The 24081-nt window shown below is 38.8% G+C and overlaps 1 protein-coding gene across 3 annotated transcripts in view; it reads left to right on the forward strand.

Moving 5' to 3' along the window:
- Positions 1–24081, forward strand: part of LOC138349803 (uncharacterized) — a 138741-nt gene that overhangs the window by 102921 nt on the left and 11739 nt on the right. Inside the window, exon 8 of one of the 3 annotated variants that reach the window (XM_069312671.1) lies at positions 13198–13261. The exons of the other annotated variants lie outside the window; for them this stretch is intronic. Within the exon in view, the coding sequence (XP_069168772.1) occupies positions 13198–13212 (15 nt within the window). The 3' untranslated portion in view covers positions 13213–13261. The remainder of the gene's footprint in view (positions 1–13197; positions 13262–24081) is intronic. 3 annotated transcript variants of the gene reach the window in all.

The following is a 24081-nucleotide window of genomic DNA, read 5'->3' on the forward strand; positions in this document are numbered from 1 at the left end:
GTTTCGTAAAACTTATAACATTTTCAAAGACATTAGTTTACAAACACACAACTGAAACTGAATAGAGCTTACACATTTTCGATTTTATATCTACATTTGGGTGAGGTGGATGAGGTGAAAACAAACTTTCAACAATGGGCATTAAATTCAAACACAAGACAGAACACGAAACAATAAGTGTTGAATGGAAGTAATTGTAGAAAGCCCATTGGGCCATACTTCATGATGCTTCTATATTGGAGCGGAGTCTTGAAGTTGGTAGAATATAGTTGTGCATTAATTGGCTGTTGATTGCTGGTGTTGACTTCTTGATATGTAGTGCCTCGCAGACGTCAAGCCGCCTGCTATCGCTGTATCTATCGATGATTTCTGTGTTGTTTGCTAAGATTTCTCTGGTGATGGTTTGTTTGTGGGAAGAGATTATATGTTCCTTAATGGAGCCCTGTTGCTTATGCATCGTTAAACACCTGGAAAGAGATGTTGTTGTCTTGCTTATATACTAGGGGGTTTTGAGGCTTACAGTCCCCAAGAGGGCATTTGAAGGCATAGACGACGTTGGTCTTTTTTAAAGCGTTCTGCTTTGTGTCAGGAGAGTTTCTCATGAGTAGGCTGGCCGTTTTTCTGGTTTTATAGTAAATCGTCAGTTGTATCTTCTGATTTCTGTCTGTAGGGATAACGTTTCTACTGACAATATCTTTCAGGACCCTTTCCTCCGTTTTATGGGCTGTGGAAAAGAAGTTCCTGTAAAATAGTCTAATAGGGGGTATAGGTGTTGTGTTAGTTGTTTCTTCAGAGGTTGCATGGCGTTTCACTTTCCTTTTTATGATGTTTTCCACGAAACCATATATATATATATATATATATATATATATATATATATATATATATATATATATATATATATATATATATATATATATATATATATATATATATATATATATATATATATATTTATATATATATATATATATATATATATATATATATATATATATATATATATATATATATATATATATATATATATATGTCGTACCTAACTTCTCTGCCTACTATTCAAGGCCCGATTTGCCTAATAAGCCAAGTTTTCATGAATTAATGTTTTTTCGTCTACCTAACCTACCTAACCTAACCTAACCTAGCTTTTTTTGGCTACCTAACCTAACCTTACCTATAAATATAGGTTAGGTTAGGTTAGGTAGGGTTGGTTAGGTTCGGTCATATATCTACGTTAATTTTAACTCCAATAAAAAAAAAATGACCTCATACATAGAGAAAAGGGTTGCTTTATCATTTCATAAGAAAAAAATTATAGTAAATATATTAATTCAGGAAAACTTGGCTTATTAGGCAAATCGGGCCTTGAATAGTAGGCTGAAAAGTGAGTTCTGGCTACTAGGTACTAGGTACGACATATATATATATATATATATATATATATATATATATATATATATATATATATATATATATATATATATATATATATATATATATATATGTCGTACCTAGTAGCCAGGTACTAGGTACTAGGTACGACATATATATATATATATATATATATATATGTCGTACCTAGTAGCCAGAACTCACTTCTAAGCCTACTATTCAAGGCCCGATTTGCCTAATAAGCCAAGTTTTCCTGAATTAATATATTTACTACAATTTTTTTCTTATGAAATGATAAAGCAACCCTTTTCTCTATGTATGAGGTCAATTTTTTTTTATTGGAGTTAAAATTAACGTAGATATATGACCAAACCTAACCAACCCTACCTAACCTAACCTAACCTATATTTATAGGTAAGGTTAGGTTAGGTAGCCTAAAAAAGCTAGGTTAGGTTAGGTTAGGTAGGTTAGGTAGACGAAAAAACATTAATTCATGAAAACTTGGCTTATTAGGCAAATCGGGCCTTGAATAGTAGGCTGAGAAGTGCGTTCTGGCTATTAGGTACGACATATATATATATATATATATATATATATATATATATATATGTCGTACCTAGTAGCCAGAATGCACTTCTCGGCCTACTATGCAATGCCCGATTTGCCTAATAAGCCAAGTTTTCCTGAATTAATATATTTTCTCTAATTTTTTTCTTATGAAATGATAAAGCTACCCATTTCATTATGTATGAGGTCAATTTTTTTTTATTAGAGTTAAAATTAACGTAGATATATGACCGAACCTAACCAACCCTACCTAACCTAACCTAACCTATCTTTATAGGTTAGGTTGGGTTAGGTAGCAGAAAAAGTTAGGTTAGGTTAGGTTAGGTAGGTTAGGTAGTCGAAAAAAACATTAATTCATGAAAACTTGGCTTATTAGGCAAATCGGGCCTTGCATAGTAGGCCAAGAAGTGAGTTCTGGCTATTAGGTACGACATATATATATATATATATATATATATATATATATATATATATATATATATATATATATATATATATATATATATATATATATATATGTCGTACCTAGTAGGCAGAACTCACTTCTCAGCCTACTATGCGAGGCCCGATTTGCCTAATAAGCCAAGTTTTACTGAATTAATATATTTTCTCTAATTTTTTTCTTATGAAATGATAAAGCTACCCATTTTATTATGAATGAGGTCAATTTTTTTTTATTGGAGTTAAAATTAACGTAGATATATGACCGAACCTAACCAACCCTACCTAACCTAACCTAACCTATCTTTATAGGTTAGGTTAGGTTAGGTAGCCGAAAACGTTAGGTTAGGTTAGGTTAGGTAGGTTAGGTTGTCGAAAAAACATTAATTCATGAAAACTAGGCTTATTAGGCAAATCGGGCCTTGCATAGTAGGCTGAGAAGTGAGTTCTGGCTACTAGGTACGACATATATATATATATATATATATGTCGTACCTAGTAGCCAGAACGCACTTCTCAGCCTACTATGCAAGGCCCGATTTGCCTAATAAGCTAAGTTTTCATGAATTAATTGTTTTTCGACTACCTAACCTACCTAACCTAACCTAACCTACCTTTTTGGGCTACCTAACCAAACCTAACCTATAAAGATAGGTTAGGTTAGGTTAGGTAGGGTTGGTTAGGTTCGGTCATATATCTACGTTAATTTTAACTTCAATAAAAAAAAATTGACCTCATGCATAATGAAATGGGTAGCTTTATCATTTCATAAGAAAAAAAATAGAGAAAATATATTAATTCAGGTATATATATATATATATATATATATATATATATATATATATATATATATATATATATATATATATATATATATATATATATATATATATATATATATATATGTCGTACCTAGTAGCCAGAACGCACTTCTCAGCCTACTATACAAGGCCCGATTTGCCTAATAAGCCAAGTTTTCCTGAATTAATATATTTTCTCTATTTTTTTTCTTATGAAATGATAAAGCAACCCTTTTCTCTATGTATGAGGTCAATTTTTTTATTGGAGTTAAAATTAACGTAGATATATGACCGAATCTAACCAACCCTACCTAACCTAACCTAACCTATATTTATAGGTAAGGTTAGGATAGGTAGCCAAAAAAAGCTAGGTTAGGTTAGGTTAGGTTAGGTAGGTTAGGTAGACGAAAAAACATTAATTCATGAAAACTTGGCTTATTAGGCAAATCGGGCCTTGAATAGTAGGCTGAGAAGTGCGTTCTGGCTATTAGGTACGACATATATATATATATATATATATATATATATATATATATATATATATATATATATATATATATATATATATATATATATACATATATGTCGTACCTAGTAGCCAGAACGCACTTCTCAGCCTACTATGCAAGGCCCGATTTACCTAATAAGCCAAGTTTTCCTGAACTAATATATTTTCTCAAATTTTTTTCTTGTGAAATGATAAAGCTACCAATTTCATTATGTATGAGGTCATTTTTTTTATTAGAGTTAAAATTAACGTAGATATATGACCGAGCCTAACCAACCCTACCTAACCTAACCTAACCTATCTTTATTGGCTACGTTAGGTTAAGTAGCCGAAAAAGTTAGGTTAGGTTAGGTTAGGTAGGTTAGGTTGTCGAAAAACAATTAATTCATGAAAACTTGGCTTTTTAGGCAAATTGGGCCTTGCATAGTAGGCTGAGAAGTGAGTTCTGGCTACTTGGAACGACATATATATATATATATATATAAATATATATATATATATATATATATATATATATATATATATATATATATATATATATATATATATATATATATATATATAATGTCGTACCTAGTAGCCAGAACGTCGTACTCGGCCTACTATGCAATGCCCGATTTGCCTAAAAAGCCAAGTTTTCATGAATTAATTCTTTTTCGACTACCTAACATACCTAACCTAACCTAACCTAGCTTTCTTGGCTACCTAACCTAACCTAACCTATAAAGATAAGTTAGGTTAGGTTAGGTAGGGTTGGTTTGATTCGGTCATATATCTACGTTAATTTTAACTCCAATAAAAACAAAATTGACCTCATACATAATGAAATCGGTAGCGTTATCATTTCATTATAAAAAAACTTAGAGAAAATATAATAATTCAGTAAAACTTGGCTTATTAGGCAAATCGGGCCTTGCATAGTAGGCCGAGAAGTGCGTTCTGGCTACTAGGTACGACATATATATATATATATATATATATATATATATATATATATATATATATATATATATATATATATATATATATATATATTATATATGTCGTACCTAGTAGCACTTCTCGTGCTACTACACAGAATGCACTTCTCGGCCTACTATGCAAGGCCCGATTTGCCTAATAAGCCAAGTTTTCCTGAATTATTTGATTTTCTCTATTTTTTTTTCTTGTGAAATGATAAAGCTACCCATTTAATTATGTATGAGGTAAAAAAAAATTTATTGGAGTTAAAATTAACGTAGATATATGACCGAACCTAACCAACCCTACCTAACCTAACCTATCTTTATAGATTAGGTTAGGTAGCCGAAAAAGTTAGGTTAGGTTAGGTAGGATAGGTAGTCGAAAAACAATTAATTCATGAAAACTTGTCTTATTAGGCAATCGGGCCTTGCATAGTAGGCTGAGAAGTGCGTTCTGGCTACTAGGTACGGCATATATATATATATATATATATATATATATATATATATATATATATATATATATATATATATATGTATATATATATATATATATATATATATATGTCGTACCTAGTAGCCAGAACTCACTTTTTGGCCTACTATTCAAGGCCCGATTTGCCTAATAAGCCAAGTTTTCCTGAATTATATATTTTTTCTAATTTTTTTCTTATGAAATGATAAAGCTACCCATTTCATTATGTATGAGGTCAATTTTTTTTTATTGGAGTTAAAATTAACGTAGATATATGACCGAACCTAACCAACCCTACCTAACCTAACCTAACCTATCTTTATAGGTTAGGTTAGGTTAGGTAGCGGAAAAAGTTAGGTTAGGTTAGGTTAGGTAGGTTAGGTTGCCGAAAAACAATTAAATCATGAAAACTAGGCTTATTAGGCAAATCGGGCCTTGAATAGTAGGCCAAAAAGTGAGTTCTGGCTACTAGGTACGACATATATATATATATATATATGTATATATATATATATATATGTATATATATATATATATATATATATATATATATATATATATATATATATATATATATATATATATATATATATATATATATATATATTAGTATATTTTGGTAGCAGTCTTTCCTGTAGACATATATTATTAAATATGACCGAAAAAGTAATATTAATAATTCTAACACGAATTTTCTCAATCTTTCGTACATTTCTTTTCTCTGTTGGTGGTAATTCAAAAATCAATTCTCCAAAATTCATTTTTATTTCTAGTCTGACGCGACACTTGAGCGCGTTTCGTAAAACTTATTACATTTTCAAAGACATTAGTTTACAAATACACAACTGAATAGAACTTACACATCTCCGGTTTTGTTTATATCTACATTTGAGTGAGGTGGATGGGGTGAGGTGGCATTAATAGGGTATTAATTTCATCAACACAAGACAGAACAAGAGGTGGCATTAATTGGGTATTAATTTCATCAACACAAGACAGAACACGAAACAATGGGTATTTAAATGGAAGTGATTGTAGAAAGCCTATTGGTCCATATTTCTTGATGCTTCTATATTGGAGCGGAGTCTTGAGGTGGGTAGAATTTAGTTGTGCATTAATTGGCTGTTGATTGCTGGTGTTGACTTCTTAATGTGTAGTGCCTCGCAAACGTCAAGCCGCCTGCTATCGCTGTATCTATCGATGATTTCTGTGTTGTTTACTAGGATTTCTCTGGCGATGGTTTGGTTGTGGGAAGAGATTATATGTTCCTTAATGAAGCCCTGTTGCTTATGCATCGTTAAACGCCTAGAAAAAGATGTTGTCTTGCCTATATACTGGGTTTTTCGGAGCTTACAGTCCCCAAGTGGGCATTTGAAGGCATAGACGACGTTGGTCTCTTTTAAAGCGTTCTGCTTTGTGTCTGGAGAGTTTCTCATGAGTAGGCTGGCCGTTTTTCTGGTTTTATAGTAAATCGTCAGTTGTATCCTCTGATTTTTGTCTGTAGGGATAACGTTTCTATTAACAATATCTTTCAGGACCCTTTCCTCTGTTTTATGAGCTGTGGAAAAGAAGTTCCTGTAAAATAGTCTAATAGGGGGTATAGGTGTTGTGTTAGTTGTCTCTTCAGAGGTTGCATGGCGTTTCACTTACCTTCTTATTATGTCTTCGACGAAACCATTGGAGAAGCCGTTGTTGACTAGGACCTGCCTTACCCTACAGAGTTCTTCGTCGACTTGCTTACATTCTGAGCTGTGGCTTAGAGCACGGTCGACATATGCGTTAACAACACTCCTCTTCTACCTGTCTGGGCAGTCGCTTTTGGCATTTAGCCACATTCCTATGTTCGTTTCCTTAGTGTAGACTGCAGTGTGGAAACCTCCGCTCTTTTCCATGACTGTTACATCTAGAAAGGGCAGCTTCCCATCCTTTTCCATCTCGTAAGTGAAACGCAGCACGGAACTCTGCTCAAATGCCTCCTTCAGCTCCTGCAGATGTCTGACATCAGGTACCTGTGTAAAAATGTCGTCAACATTCCTGCAGTATATGGCCGGTTTCAAGTTCATGTCGACTAAGACTTTTTGCTCGATGGTACCCATGTAGAAGTTTGCAAACAGGACACCTAGGGGAGAACCCATGGCGACCCTATCTACTTGCTTATACCTGTGCCCATCCGGGCTCAAGAAGGGTGCCTCTTTAGTACAAGCTTGGAGTAGTTTCCTTAGAATATTTTCGGGTATGTCAAGAGGAGTACAGGCTGGATCACGATTCACTCTGTCGGCTATCATCCCGATTGTCTCGTCCACAGGTACGTTGGTAAACATCGATTCTACGCCCAACGAGGCTCTTATCCCTATGGCCCGTGTGCCCCGCAGTAAGTCAACAAATTCCTTTGGAGACTTCAGGCTGAAGGCGCAAGGGTTATAAGGAGTCTGCAGGCCGTTGAGACAGTTTACTGTCCCCCGAGCTCAAAGCGGCAGCTAAAAGCCTTCGTGAGAACAAGGAGATAGTCGTCAGGAGAGGTGAGAAGTCGCCAATATACGTCATTCTTAAAAAAGACGAATATCTGGCGAAAATAAACCTCATACTCTCTGACCAAACTAAATTCCAAAGGGTAACGAAGGACACTACAGCCGAATTGAAAGCAAAGGTCAACAAACTGATCGAAACTGTGAACGCCAAGAAATCAGGACTCCACCTGCCAAAGATTATTGGGGAATATAAACCTGGATATGCCTATGGAAATGTCAAGACACACAAGCCTGGAAACCCACTTTGGCCAATCATTAGCCAGATACCCACACCCACGTACAGACTGGCGAAGCGACTCAACGGCCTTCTGACTCCTTATGACCCTCGCGCCTTCAGCCTGAAGTCTCCAAAGGAATTTGTTGACTTACTGCGGGGCACATGGGCCACAGGAATAAGAGCCTCGTTGGACGTAGAATCGCTGTTCACCAACGTACCTGTGGACGAGACAATCGGGATGATAGCCGACAGAGTGTATCGTGATCCAGCCTGTACTCCTCTTGACATACCAGAAAATATCCTAAGGAAACTACTCCATGCTTGTACTAAAGAGGCACCCTTCGTGAGCCCGGATGGGCACATGAATAAGCAAGTAGATGGGGTCGCCATGGGTTCTCCCCTAGGTGTCCTGTTTGCAAACTTCTACATGGGTACCATCGAGCAAAAAGTCTTAGTCGACATGAACTTGAAACCGGCCATATACTGCAGGTATGTTGACGACATTTTGACACAGGTACCTGATGTCAGACATCTGCAGGAGCTGAAGGAGGTATTTGAGCAGAGTTCCGTGCTGCGTTTCACTTACGAGATGGAAAAGGATGGGAAGCTGCCCTTTCTAGATGTAACAGTCATGGAAAAGAGCGGAGGTTTCCACACTGCAGTCTACACTAAGGAAACGAACATAGGAATGTGCCTAAATACCAAAAGCGACTGCCCAGATAGGTACAAGAGGAGTGTTGTTAACGCATATGTCGACCGTGCTCTCAGCCACAGCTCAGAATGGAAGCAAGTCGACGAAGAACTCTGTAGGGTAAGGCAGGTCCTAGTCAACAACGGCTTCTCCAATGGTTTCGTCGAAGACATCATAAAAAGGAAAGTGAAACGCCATGCAACCTCTGAAGAGACAAATAACACAACACCTATACCCCCTATTAGACTATTTTACAGGAACTTCTTTTCCACAGCTCATAAAACGGAGGAAAGGGTCCTGAAAGATATTGTTAATAGAAACGTTATCCCTACAGACAAAAATCAGAGAATACAACAGACGATTTACTATAAAACCAGAAAAACGGCCAGCCTACTCATGAGAAACTCTCCAGACACAAAGCAGAACGCTTTAAAAGAGACCAACGTCGTCTATGCCTTCAAATGCCCTCTTGGGGACTGTAAGCTCCAAAAAACCCAGTATATAGGCAAGACAACAACATCTCTTTCTAGTCGTTTAACGATGCACAAGCAACAGGGCTCCATTTAGGAACATATAATCTCTTCCCACAACCAAACCATCGCCAGAGAAATCCTAGTAAAGAACACAAAAATCATCGATAGATACAGCGATAGCAGGTGGCTTGACGTTTGCGAGGCACTACACATTAAGAAGTCAACACCAGCAATCCACAGCCAATTAATGCATAACTATATTCTACCCACCTCAAGACTCCGCTCCAATATAGAAGCATCAAGAAATATGGACCAATAGGCTTTCTACAATCACTTCTATTCAATACCCATTGTTTCGTGTTCTGTCTTGTTTTGATGAATTTAATACCCTATTAAATACCACCTCACCCTATCCACCTCACTCAAATGTAGATATAAACAAATCGGAGATGTGTAAGTTCTATTCAGTTGTGTATGTGTAACAAAAGTCTTTGAAAATGTAATAAGTTTTACGAAATGCGCTCAAGTGTCGCGTCAGACTAGAAATAAAAATGAATTTTGGAGAATTGATTTTTGAATTACCACCAACAGTGAAAAGAAATGTACGAAAGATTGAGAAAATTCGTGTTAGAATTATTAATCTTACTTTTTCGGTCATAATTAATAATATATATGTATATATATATATATATATATATATATATATATATATATGTCGTACCTAGTAGCCAGAACTCACTTCTCAGCCTACTATTCAAGGGCTGATTTGCCTAATAAGCCAAGTTTTCCTGAATTAATATATTTACTATAATTTTTTTCTTATGAAATGATAAAGCAACCCTTTTCTCTATGTATGAGGTCAATTTTTTTTTATTGGAGTTAAAATTAACTTAGATATATGACCGAACCTAACCAACCCAACCTAACCTAACCTAACCTATATTTATAGGTAAGGTTAGGTTAGGTAGCCAAAAAAAGCTAGGTTAGGTTAGGTTAGGTAGGTTAGGTAGACGAAAAAACATTAATTCATGAAAACTTGGCTTATTAGGCAAATCGGGCCTTGAATAGTAGGCTGAGAAGTGCGTTCTGGCTATTAGGTACGACATATATATATATATATATGCAAACAAGCCTGAATGGTCCCCAGGACTATATACAACTGAAAACTCACACCCCAGAAGTGACTCGAACCCATACTCCCACAACTGGTATGTACAGGGACGCCTTAATCCGCTTGACCATCACGACCGGACATAAGGAAGTGATAGCCGAGGCTATTTGAACCACTTCCCCGCCGGCACTCGGATGGTAATCTTGGGCATAGCATTTTATCAAATCACCTCATTCTTTGGGGCACACGTGAGGAACACAAATGCAAACAAGCCTGAATGGTCCCCAGGACTATATACAACTGAAAACTCACACCCAGAAGTGACTCGAACCCATACTCCCACAACTGGTATGTACAGGGACGCCTTAATCCGCTTGACCATCACGACCGGACATAAGGAAGTGATAGCCGAGGCTATTTGAACCACTTCCCCGCCGGCACTCGGATGGTAATCTTGGGCATAGCATTTTATCAAATCACCTCATTCTTTGGGGCACACGTGAGGAACACAAATGCAAACAAGCCTGAATGGTCCCCAGGACTATATACAACTGAAAACTCACACCCCAGAAGTGACTCGAACCCATACTCCCACAACTGGTATGTACAGGGACGCCTTAATCCGCTTGACCATCACGACCGGACATAAGGAAGTGATAGCCGAGGCTATTTGAACCACTTCCCCGCCGGCACTCGGATGGTAATCTTGTGCAAACAAGCCTGAATGGTCCCCAGGACTATATACAACTGAAAACTCACACCCCATGGGTTCGAGTCACTTCTGGGGTGTGAGTTTTCAGTTGTATATAGTCCTGGGGACCATTCAGGCTTGTTTGCATTTGTGTTCCTCACGTGTGCCCCAAAGAATGAGGTGATTTGATAAAATGCTATGCCCAAGATTACCATCCGAGTGCCGGCGGGGAAGTGGTTCAAATAGCCTCGGCTATCACTTCCTTATGTCCGGTTGTGATGGTCAAGCGGATTAAGGCGTCCCTGTACATACCAGTTGTGGGAGTATGGGTTCGAGTCACTTCTGGGGTGTGAGTTTTCAGTTGTATATAGTCCTGGGGACCATTCAGGCTTGTTTGCATTTGTGTTCCTCACGTGTGCCCCAAAGAATGAGGTGATTTGATAAAATGCTATGCCCAAGATTACCATCCGAGTGCCGGCGGGGAAGTGGTTCAAATAGCCTCGGCTATCACTTCCTTATGTCCGGTCGTGATGGTCAAGCGGATTAAGGCGTCCCTGTACATACCAGTTGTGGGAGTATGGGTTCGAGTCACTTCTGGGGTGTGAGTTTTCAGTTGTATATAGTCCTGGGGACCATTCAGGCTTGTTTGCATTTGTGTTCCTCACGTGTGCCCCAAAGAATGAGGTGATTTGATAAAATGCTATGCCCAAGATTACCATCCGAGTGCCGGCGGGGAAGTGGTTCAAATAGCCTCGGCTATCACTTCCTTATGTCCGGTCGTGATGGTCAAGCGGATTAAGGCGTCCCTGTACATACCAGTTGTGGGAGTATGGGTTCGAGTCACTTCTGGGGTGTGAGTTTTCAGTTATATATATATATATATATATATATATATATATATATATATATATATATATATATATATATATATATATATATATATATATATATATATATATATGTCGTACCTAGTAGCCAGAACGCACTTCTCAGCCTACTATGCAAGGCCCAATTTGCCTAATATGCCAAGTTTTCCTGAATTAATATATTTTCTCTAATTTTTTTCTTATGCTAAGATAAAGCTACCCATTTCATTGTGTATGAGGTCAATTTTTTTTTATTGGAGTTAAAATTAACGTAGATATATGACCGAACCTAACCAACTCTACCTAACCTAACCTAACCTATCTTTATAGGTTAGGTTAGGTTAGGTAGCCGAAAAAGTTAGGTTAGGTAGTCGAAAAAACATTAATTCATGAAAACTTGGCTTATTAGGCAAATCGGGCCTTGCATAGTAGGCCGAGAAGTGCGTTCTGGCTACTAGGTACGACATATATATATATATATTGTACCTAGTAGCCAGAATGCAATTCTCAGCCTACTATGCAAGGCCCGATTTGCCTAATAAGCCAAGTTTCCCTGAATTTATATACTTTTCAATTTTTTTCTTATGAAAGGATAAAGCTATCCATTTCATTATGTATGAGGTAATCTGTTTTAATTTGAGTTGAAACTTTGTTTTTTCCTGTGATATTCTTGCACGGGCCCTAAGCCTCTGGCTGGCCCACTAAGTGTTGCTTGTTTCTGTTTTACTTGGGCGGAGTATGAGTAATTATTTCTCGTATTGACGCCCTATGATTTTGCCCTATGTGTTTAACAACTTCTGCTCTGTTGAATCTAAGTTCAAATCTTAATGGGTTTGTAACTGTGCACTGCGTTAGATAATGTTCCAGTGGTCTGTCGGGCATTTCTCCAGTGTTGATATTTCCTCTCATCTTCCGGAACCTGTAAGCCTATTTCCCATGCACATGGGTATCCAAGCCTGATGCGATGTAAGTGTACTTCTGTTGCTCTACTGTTCCCTTTCATCATACTAAGTGGTTCGTAGTTGGTTGAATTCTTGTACCAACCCGCAGATCCTGATGTTGCAACTGCTGTGTTGTGGTCACTGTACATCTTTTGCATTGCTCTGTTTTTAATTACTTTATTAATCTGTGACAGACTCTGTGGTATGTAAATGTCTACATTTCTTCTCTTAGTTGCAAGTTTTTCAGCTTCGTCTGCAATGTCATTTCCTATTATTCCCACATGACTTGGCGCCCTGTTGATAAGTAACCGTCGGCCTTGTCGTTTGAGTGTTTGCATTAATGATATGACATTTGTGATCAGATGTATGTTATCACATATGTGTTCTTGTTGCAAGGTTTCAATGGCGGTTCTCGAATCTGTATGTATGATAACATGTTGTCGGTGTTCAGCAAGAGCATGTTCCAAAGCCTTTTGAATGGCTAGCATCTCTGTAAAGTCGAACACCCATTTGAGAGCCTCCAACTATTTACAGAGTTTCCTGCTTTAACTGCAGCTCCAGTTTCTTGTCCCTGCTGGTCTACTGATCCATCTGTGAAGTAAGTGAAGCTGTTGTATGCCATGTTTGCTTCTATATGCATCTGTGCAATGTTACGTAGCAGATGAGGATTTGTCTGGTTCTTTTTTTTCCTTCAATAACCATAATCTTAAAGTCTGCTGGCGGAGATTCCCAAGGGGCTTGCATAACAAAGTCTGCATGTATTTCGTCGACACCCTTCTCAGTGACACCCTCTCAGTGTTTGTTATATCGAATGTATTGATGGTGTTTATCGCACAATGGGTCCACCTGTTGCTATTAGAGACTCTTCTGTCTAGAGTTAGTGCTCCAGTGATTATATCTTTAAGTGAACTGATTCTAGGTCTAGTCAATATCTTGGTCAGCATGCACGCAGCAATCCATTTTACCCTTATTTCAATCGATGTTAACTTGGTTTCTAGTCTTAGGTTCAGTATTTTAGTCCATCTGGGAGCTCCTGTTATGATTCGCAATGCATTGTTTTGAAGAACCTCAACGTTTGCCCACTGGCCAGGAGAAAGAGTGAATAAGGCAGGCGCTGCATAATCAACTAGGGAACGAACGGCATGTTTGTAAAACATTCTTAACACTTTGTATCTGGCTCCTAGACGGTGCCCTTTGATTGCTCTCTTTATATTTAGTCGTGATTTTGCTTCCTCCTTTAGATATTGAATTTGCTTGTTGAATGTCATTTTAAAATCTATCCACACTCCGAGATATCGATATTGTGTAACCCTCTGAAGGTTAATGTCTTGAATGCGTAGGTGCCTGTCTGGAGTGTTGCCGCCTAGTCTCATTGCCTTAGACTTCTGTGCAGATATTTTTAGCCCTAAAACGTTGCATTCAAATGTTACTTTATACCTTATGCTTTATTTAGAAGTGAAGGACCTGTAATGACTTATGCTATATCATCAGCATAGCTTAGCAATTTAACCCCTTCTGTAAATGTCATGGTAATAAGGTTTTCCATAAGGATGTTAAAAAGACTAGGGCTGAGGACTCCTCCTTGTGGAGTCCCAATCTCATGCAAGTGGTAGTCCGACACTTGTCCTTGCAACTTTAATCTGGCATATCTGTGACTTAAGTGATCTTGAATCCATGCTAGCATATTTCCCTTACACCTTTTTTTAACTAAGGTGTGTAAAATTGCTTGCGGGCTTGCAAGTTCGAATGCTTTTTCTAGATCAAGGAAGATCACTATAGCTGGACCTGAGTTACATGTTCCTAGTTATGTTGCTATGCAGTTGTCAGTACCTACTCCTCTAGTGAAGCCAAATATGTGTTTATGAAGGTCTCCAGTCTTCCACAGTAGCCTATTTAAGACCATCCGTTCTGCAGTTTTACTAATGCATGATGTTAATGAAATGGGTCTGTAATTGCCAGTTTTTTTCGGCTTAGGAATCGGTATGATGTCTGCTTTCTTCCAAGAGGTCGATAGTGTGCCTTGCTGCCAAGATGCATTGATGACGTCCAATATTCCTTGTTCTCCAGCAGGACCTGCATGTGCGATCATTGAGTATGTAATGTTATCAGCACCTGGTGCAGTGTCCTTGCCACCTTTTTTGGTTCTGATTAGTTCTTGTTTGGTGAAGGGACAGTCACATTCGTCATTTATAGCTATACTCTCATGAATGACTGTCAACCTCTCTTGTTTTAATTGTTCTTGCTGCCTTCGGACCATTGCAGGAAGCTGATATGACGCTGTTCTTTCTGCAAATTGGAGAGCAAGTCTCTCAGCCTCCTGCAATGGTTGAATACATACCTGTGGTCGGGCTCGTCGACCTGATATAGTTTTAATCTGACCCCATATCTTGCCAAGACTACTATGTTCATTTAGAGTTTTACACCACTCAAACCATCTTGCCTCCTTTACTTCTCGAAAAATTCGTCTTGCTTCAGATATCACCGCTCTTAGCAGAGTTCTTCCTTCTGGTGTGGGGTTCTCTTGAGAAGTTTTCTGAAGATGTTGACTCTGTGGTTCTGTTCTTTAACTTCATTACAATAGAACCAATAGTTCTTTCTTTTTGTGTTTCCTGTGATAATGATTGGAATAGCTTTGTTTGCTGCAGCTGCAATGGCTTCCTGCAGATTGGTCTCGTGTATGTTCAAATCCTCAGGTGGCGTGTATGTTGCATACAATTTTTCAAGTTCTTCTTGGTATATATTCCAATTGACCTTTCTTAAATTCCACCTAGGTTATGCAGGTGGTGTAGGAGGTCGTTCAATGTTTAGTGTTGTGACAGTAGCATAGTGGTCACTGGTGATCACCGGGTCTACTTTTCACGTCGCCTGATGCTTGAGTGCTGTTGAGATTAATGTAAGATCAAGGGAACCTCCTAGAATGTGAGTGGGTTCCCCCAGTGTTCAGAAGTGTAATTTCAGGTATTTCTCGCAGAGCTTCAGCTAAATGGCGCCCATCTGCATTGGCTGGTCCAGTTACACTTAACTCTTGATAATGAGCATCAAAATCACTAGCAATAATTACATTTTCTTGCGTGGCCAAGGTAAGCACTGCCTCTGCTTCTAGTTACGTCTAGGGGCTTGTAAACGTTGTATATGAGGAGCTCAATATTAGTCAAATTCACTGCTACTGCTAATACCTCTACTCCATCCCCACACGAAACTGGGTCTATTTTATCTAGGCCTACAGTCTCCGTGGTGTAGTGGTAAGACACTCGCTTGGCGTTCCGCGAGCGCTTTGTCATGGGTTCGTATCTTGGCCGGGGAAGATTTACTGGGCGCAAATCCTTAACTGTAGCCTCTGTTTAACGCAACAGTAAAATGTGTACTTGGTTGTAACAACGATTCTTCGCGGTGGGGACCGTACTCCAGGACCAGCCCGAAACGCTACGCGTACTAGTGGCTGTACAAGAATGTAACAACTCTTGTATATATCTCAAAAAAAAAAAATTCTTGCTGGGGTATGGTGTTGCTGAATAGGGTCATTAACCCTCTTTGTCTCCCCCAGCTCATACGGTATAACATAGTGCTGATATCCAGCTAATCTGAAGGACTTCGTGGCTGGGAAAAGAGTTTCTTCCAAAACGATTATATCTGCTTTCGTGCTGATTGCATCCTCCTGAAGTGTTTGCGTTTTTTTTTTTTGGTGAGCCAAGTTTTCCTGAATTAATATATTTTCTCTAATTTTTTTCTTATGAAATGATAAAGCTACCCATTTCATTATGTATGAGGTCATTTTTTTTTATTGGAGTTAAAATTAACGTAGATATATGACCGAACCTAACCTAACCTATCTTTGTAGGTTAGGTTAGGTTAGTTAGCCGAAAAAAGTTAGGTTAAGTTAGGTTAAGTAGGTTAGGTAGTCGAAAAACAATTAATTCATGAAAACTTGGCTTATTAGGCAAATCAGGCCTTGCATAGTAGGCTGAGAAAAGCGTTCTGGCTACTAGGTACGACATATATATATATATATATATATATATATATATATATATATATATATATATATATATATATATATATATATATATATATATATATATATATGTCGTACCTAGTAGCCAGAACTCACTTCTCAGCCTACTATGCAAGGCCCGATTTGCCTAATAAGCCAAGTTTTCCTGAATTAATATATTTCTCTAATTTTTTCTCATGAAATGATAAAGCTACCCATTTCATTATGTATGAGGTCAATTTTTGTTTATTGGAGTTAAAATTAACGTAGATATAAGATCGAACCTAACCAACCCTACCTAACCTAACCTAACCTATCTTTATAGGTTAGGTTAGGTTAGGTAGCCGAAAAGTTAGGTTAGGTTAGGTTAGGTAGGTTAGGTAGTCGAAAACAATTAATTCATGAAAACTGGGCTCATTAGGCAAATTGGGCCTTGCATAGTAGGCTGAGAAGTGCGTTCTGGCTACTAGGTACGACATATATATATATATATATATATATATATATATATATATATATATATATATATATATATATATATATATATATATATATATTACCTAGTAGCCCAAACGCACTTCTCGGCCTACTATGCAAGGCCCGATTTGCCTAATTAGCCAAGTTTTCCTGAATTAATATATTTTCTCTAATTTTTTTTTATGAAATGATAAAGCTACCCATTTCATTATGAATGAGGTCAATTGTTTTTATTGGAGTTAAAATTAACATAGATATATGACCGAACCTAACCAACCCTACCTAACCTAACCTAACCTATCTTTATAGGTTAGGTTAGGTTAGGTAGCCGAAAAAGTTAGGTTAGGTTAGGTTTGGTAGGTTAGGTAGTCAAAAAAACATTAATTCATGAAAACTTGGCTTATTAGGCAAATCGGGCCTCGCATAGTAGGCTGAGAAGTGCGTTCTGGTTACTAGGTACGACATATATATATATATATATATGCGCGAACAAGCCTGAATGGTCCCCAGGACAATATGCAACTGAAAACTCACACCCCAGAAGTGACTCGAACCCATACTCCCAGATGCCACGCAACTGGTATGTACAAGACGCCTTAATCCACTGACCATCACGACCGGACATAATGAGGTGATAGCCGAGGCTATTTGAACCACCCCACCGCCGGCACTCGGATAGTAATCTTGGGCATAGCATTTTACCAAATCACCTCATTCTTTGAGGCACACGTGAGGAACACAAATGCGAACAAGCCTGAATGGTCCCCAGGACAATATGCAACTGAAAACTCACACCCCAGAAGTGACTCGAACCCATACTCCCAGATGCCACGCAACTGGTATGTACAAGACGCCTTAATCCACTTGACCATCACGACCGGACATAATGAGGTGATAGCCGAGGCTATTTGAACCACCCCACCGCCGGCACTCGGATAGTAATCTTGGGCATAGCATTTTACCAAATCACCTCATTCTTTGGGGCACACGTGAGGAACACAAATGCGAACAAGCCTGAATGGTCCCCAGGACAATATGCAACTGAAAACTCACACCCCAGAAGTGACTCGAAACCCATACTCCCAGATGCCACGCAACTGGTATGTACAAGACGCCTTAATCCACTGACCATCACGACCGGACATAATGAGGTGATAGCCGAGGCTATTTGAACCACCCCACCGCCGGCACTCGGATAGTAATCTTGGGCATAGCATTTTACCAAATCACCTCATTCTTTGGGACACACGTGAGGAACACAAATGCGAACAAGCCTGAATGGTCCCCAGGACAATATGCAACTGAAAACTCATTATGTCCGGTCGTGATGGTCAAGTGGATTAAGGCGTCTTGTACATACCAGTTGCGTGGCATCTGGGAGTATGGGTTCGAGTCACTTCTGGGGTGTGAGTTTTCAGTTGCATATTGTCCTGGGGGACCATTCAGGCTTGTTCGCATTTGTGTCCTCACGTGTGCCCAAAGAATGAGGTGATTTGGTAAAATGCTATGCCCAAGATTACTATCTGAGTGCCGGCGGTGGGGTGGTTCAAATAGCCTCGGCTATCACCTCATTATGTCCGGTCGTGATGGTCAAGTGGATTAAGGCGTCTTGTACATACCAGTTGCGTGGCATCTGGGAGTATGGGTTCGAGTCACTTCTGGGGTGTGAGTTTTCAGTTGCATATTGTCCTGGGGACCATTCAGGCTTGTTCGCATTTGTGTTCCTCACGTGTGCCCAAAGAATGAGGTGATTTGGTAAAATGCTATGCCTAAGATTACTATCCGAGTGCCGGCGGTGGGGTGGTTCAAATAGCCTCGGCTATCACCTCATTATGTCCGGTCGTGATGGTCAAGTGGATTAAGGCGTCTTGTACATACCAGTTGCGTGGCATCTGGGAGTATGGGTTCGAGTCCACTTCTGGGGTGTGAGTTTTCAGTTGCATATTGTCCTGGGGACCATTCAGGCTTGTTCGCATTTGTGTTCCTCACGTGTGCCCCAAAGAATGAGGTGATTTGGTAAAATGCTATGCCCAAGATTACTATCCGAGTGCCGGCGGTGGGGTGGTTCAAAATAGCCTCGGCTATCACCTCATTATGTCCGGTCGTGATGGTCAAGTGGATTAAGGCGTCTTGTACATACCAGTTGCGTGGCATCTGGGAGTATGGGTTCGAGTCACTTCTGGGGTGGAGTTTTCAGTTAGTTATATATATATATATATATATATATAGATATATATATATATATATATATATATATATATATATATATATATATATATATATATATATATATGGTCGTACCTAGTAGCCAGAACGCACTTCTCAGCCTACAATTCAGGGCCCGATTTTCCTAATAAGCCAAGTTTTCCTGAATTATTATATTTTCTCAAATTTTTTTCTTATGAAATGATAAAGCTACCCATTTCATTATGTATGAGGTCAATTTTTTTATTTTAGTTTAAAATTAACGTAGATATATGACCGAACCTAACCAACCCTACCTAACCTAACCTAACCTATCTTATGGGTTAGGTTAGGTTAGGTAGCCGAAAAAGCTAGGTTAGTTAGGTTAGTTGGGTTAGGTAGTCGAAAAACAATTAATTCATGAAAACTTGGCTTATTAGGCAAATCGGGCCTTGCATAGTAGGCTGAGAAGTGCGTTCTGGCTACTAGGTACGATCATATATATATATATATATATATTATATATATATATATTATATATATATATATATATAATTATATAGTATATATATATAATATATTGGTGTATACTGGCAGCAGGTTTTCTTTTAAACATGTCTGTCAGGTGCAGTCACAGTGAGAGGTTGTGTAAGGTGGAGCTCGGATTGTAGTAACATTATTATATCAATAATGGAAGGGTAAGTGAAGGAATTGATGAATCTAGTTGGAACTCTGAGAGCTGAAGTGGATTCCCTACGAGAGGAGGTAGGACAGCTGAACATCAGGAAGAAACGAAGGAGGAGACCAATATTAACAAGACCTCGTCGTGGAAGGTCGTTAAGGACAGGGGTCTAAGAAGACCATGACAAGGCCATCTACAGACGCCCTAAGGCACCAAATTATTTACCGTGTTGGAGACGATGCTGTGGTGAGCCTGCAGTTCACTCGAACGGAAATCGACGAAGAGTGCTCAGAAAGTTAAGGAGGTACCTAAACGAATTTTGGTTCTGGGAGATTCCCAGGTGAGGTATTTAGACAGGACGTTTTGTGCCAGAGATAGGGGGAGCAGGTTAAGGGTCTGCTATCCGGAAATGAGTCCCTGGAAATTCAGCTTGTGGTCAATGAGAACGCCAAGGAATTTGCCATCTAATTTGTTACAAATTTGGGTAGTGTTTATTCTGAGATTTATTTGATTAGAGGATTTATTGCCAAACAGAGTATAGAAAGTTTTGTCAATTTTAAGGGTGAGTTTGTTGGTAGTTAGCCAAAGATGGACAAAGATGGACTTTATTTAGCTCAGTATTTACTGAGGCATTTAGAGCAAAGGGGTCAGGACTGGAGTAAATGAAGGTTGTGTCGTCAGCAAATAGAATTGGTTTGAGGTGTTGGGAGGCATTTGGAAGGTCATTAATGTAGATGAGAAAGAGGAGAGGGCCAAGTATGCTGCCCTGAGAAACACCGATGTTGATGGGTAGAGTGGGAGACATTGAATTATTCACAGAAACATACTGGAACCTGTCAGTAAGGTAAGATTTGAGGTATTGCAGGGATTGTCCTCTGACGCCATAATGATGTAATTTAAGAAGAAGGTTTTGTTGGTTGACAGTGTCAAAAGCCTTACGCAGGTCCACAAACAACCCAGCAGGGAACTCATTTTTATCAAGAGCTGCATGAATCAAGTTAACCATACTAATAAGTGCATCGTTAGTGCTTTTTTTTGGGTCTGAAGCCATATTGACAAGAGCTAAGTATATTGTGTTTGGTTAGATAAGAGTAAAGCTGCTTGTAGATTAGTTTTTCAAATATTTTTGACAAGTTAGGCAGGATTGATATGGGTCTGTAGTTGTTAACATCTGTGAGATCACCACATTTGTAGACAGGGGTTACTCACTCTTTTTTTTAGAATATCAGGAAAGGTTTGGAGTTCAAGTGACTTGTTGAAGAGCAATGCAATAGCAGGGGCTAAAGAACTGGAGGCTTTTTTATAAATAAAAGTTGCAATCTCCTCAAGGGCACTAGACTTGGATTTAAGGGAAAGGATTATCTCATTAACGGCTGTGGAACTAGTACCCCTAGGTACAGAGACTGTGGATAGTTACCTGTAAGATAGTCCTTAACATCAGTACTGGAAGATGGAATATCATTTGCAAGGGATGACCCAATGAAAGAGAAGTACCTTTTGAACTCAATAGCAGAATCAGAACCTGAAAGCTGACCATCATTATTGGACAGGAGTGTCCAATAATCTGGTTATAAACTGTCACGTTATGTCCAGACCAAATGAGATGGCCCGGAAAGTGGAGTTGGAGATCCTGTTGGACGACATATTCGGCCTCGAAACACAAAAGAAGGTCACCACCAAAGACACCTTGCAAGCAGAACTTATTTCAGAAGGAGGAAAGATTCGAGGCAACTACAGAAGCACCATACTGTCCCCCGAGCTCAAAGTAGCAGCTAAGAGCCTTCGTGAGAACAAGGAGATAGTCGTCAGGAGAGGTGACAAGTCGCCAATATACGCTATTCTTAAAAAGGACGAATATCTGGCGAAAATGAATCTCATACTCTCTGACAAAACTAAATTCCAAAGGGTAACGAAGTACACTACAGCCAAATTGAAAGCAAAGGGTAACAGATTAATCGAAACTGTGAATGCCAAGAAATCTGGACTCCACCTGCCAAAGATTATTGGGGAATACAAACCTGGGTATGCGTATGGAAATGTCAAAACCCACAAGCCTGGAAACCCACTTCAGCCAATCATCAGCCAGATACCCACACCCACGTACAGACTGGCGAAGCGACTCAACGGCTTGCTGACTCCTTATGTACCTTGTGCTTTCAGCCTGAAAACTCCAAAGGAATTTGTTGACTTACTGCGGGGAACATGGGCCACAGGGATAAGAGCCTCGTTGGACGTAGAATCACTGTTTACCAACGTACCTGTGGATGAAACAATCGGGATGATAGCAGACAGAGTGTATCGTGATCCGGCCTGTACTCCTCTTGACATACCAGAAAACATTCTAAGGGAACTACTCCAAGCTTGTACTAAAGAGGCACCCTTCTTGAGGCCGGATGGGTACATGTATAAGCAAGTAGATGGGGTCGCCATGGGTTCTCCCCTAGGTGTCCTGTTTGTGAACTTCTACATGGGTACCATCGAACAGAAGGTCTTAGTTGACATGAACTTGAAACCTGCCATATACTGCAGGTATGTTGACGACATTTTTACACAGGTACCTGATGTCAGACGTCTGCAGGAGCTGAATGAGGCATTAGAGTGGAATTCTGTGTTGCCTTTCACTTACGAGATGGAGAAGGATGGGAAGCTGCAATTTCTAGATATAACAGTCATGGAAAGGAGCGGAGGTTTCCACACTGCAGTCTACACTAAAGAAACAAACATAGGAATGAGCCTAAATGCCAACAGTGACTGTCCAGACAGATACAAGAGGAGTGTTGTTAACGCTTATGTCGACTGTGCTCTCACCCACAGCTCAGGATGGAAGCAAGTCGATGAAGAACTCTGTTGGGTAAGGCAGGTCCTAGTCAACAACCGCTTCTCCAATGGTTTCGTTGAAGACATCATAAAAAGGAAGGTGAAATGCCATGTGACCTCTGAACAGACAACTAACACAACACCTGTACCCCCTATTAGACTATTTTACAGGAACTTCTTTTCCGCAGCTCATAAAACGGAGGAAAGGGTCCTGAAAGACATTGTTAATAGAAACGTTATCCTTACAGACAAAAATCAGAAGATACAACTGACGATTTACTATAAAACCAAAAAAACGGCCAGCCTACTCATGAGAAACTCTCCAGACACAAAGCAGAATGCTTTAAAAAGAGACCAACGTCGTCTATGCCTTCAAATGCCCTCTTGGGGACTGTAAGCCTGAAAAAACGCAGTATATAGGCAAGACAACAACATCTCTTTCCAGGTGATTAACGATGCATAAGCAACAGGACTCCATTAAGGAACATATAATCTCTTCCCACAACCAGACCATCACCAGAGAAATCTTAGCAAACAACACAGAAATCATCGATAGATACAGCGATAGCAGGCGGCTTGACGTCTGCGAGGCACTACACATCAAAAAGTCAACACCAGCAATCAACAGCCAATTAATGCACAACTATATTCTACCCACTTCAAGACTCCGCTCCAATATAGAAGCATTAAGAAATATGGGCCAATAGGCCCTCTGCAGTTACTTCCATTCTTACCTTCAATACCCATTGTTTCGTGTTCTGTCCTGTGTTGAAAGTTTTGTTCACCTCATCCAAAATTGTTGTAACATATCACCTCACCCAAAATGCGGGTATAAAATAAAATGAGAGCTGTTTAAATCATAGCATAGTAAGAACTCTGTTTAGTGTTTGCAGGTTATAGTTGTGTGTGTGTAAACTAAAAGTCTTTGAAAATGTAATAAGTTATTACAAAAGGCGTTCAAGTGTTGCGTCAGACTAGAAATAAAAATGAATTTTGGAGAATTGATTTTTCAATTACCATCAACAGTGAATAGAAACATAAGAAATATTGAGAAAATTCGTGTTAGAATTATTAATCTTACTTTTTCGGTCATATTTAATATATATATATATATATATATATATATATATATATATATATATATATATGTCGTACCTAATAGCCAGAACGCACTTCTCAGCCTACTATTCAAGGCCCGATTTGCCTAATAAGCCAAGTTTTCATGAATTAATGTTTTTTCGTCTACCTAACCTACCTAACCTAACCT

This window comes from Procambarus clarkii, chromosome 73 (assembly GCF_040958095.1).
Source record: "Procambarus clarkii isolate CNS0578487 chromosome 73, FALCON_Pclarkii_2.0, whole genome shotgun sequence".
NCBI lineage: Eukaryota > Metazoa > Arthropoda > Malacostraca > Decapoda > Cambaridae > Procambarus > Procambarus clarkii.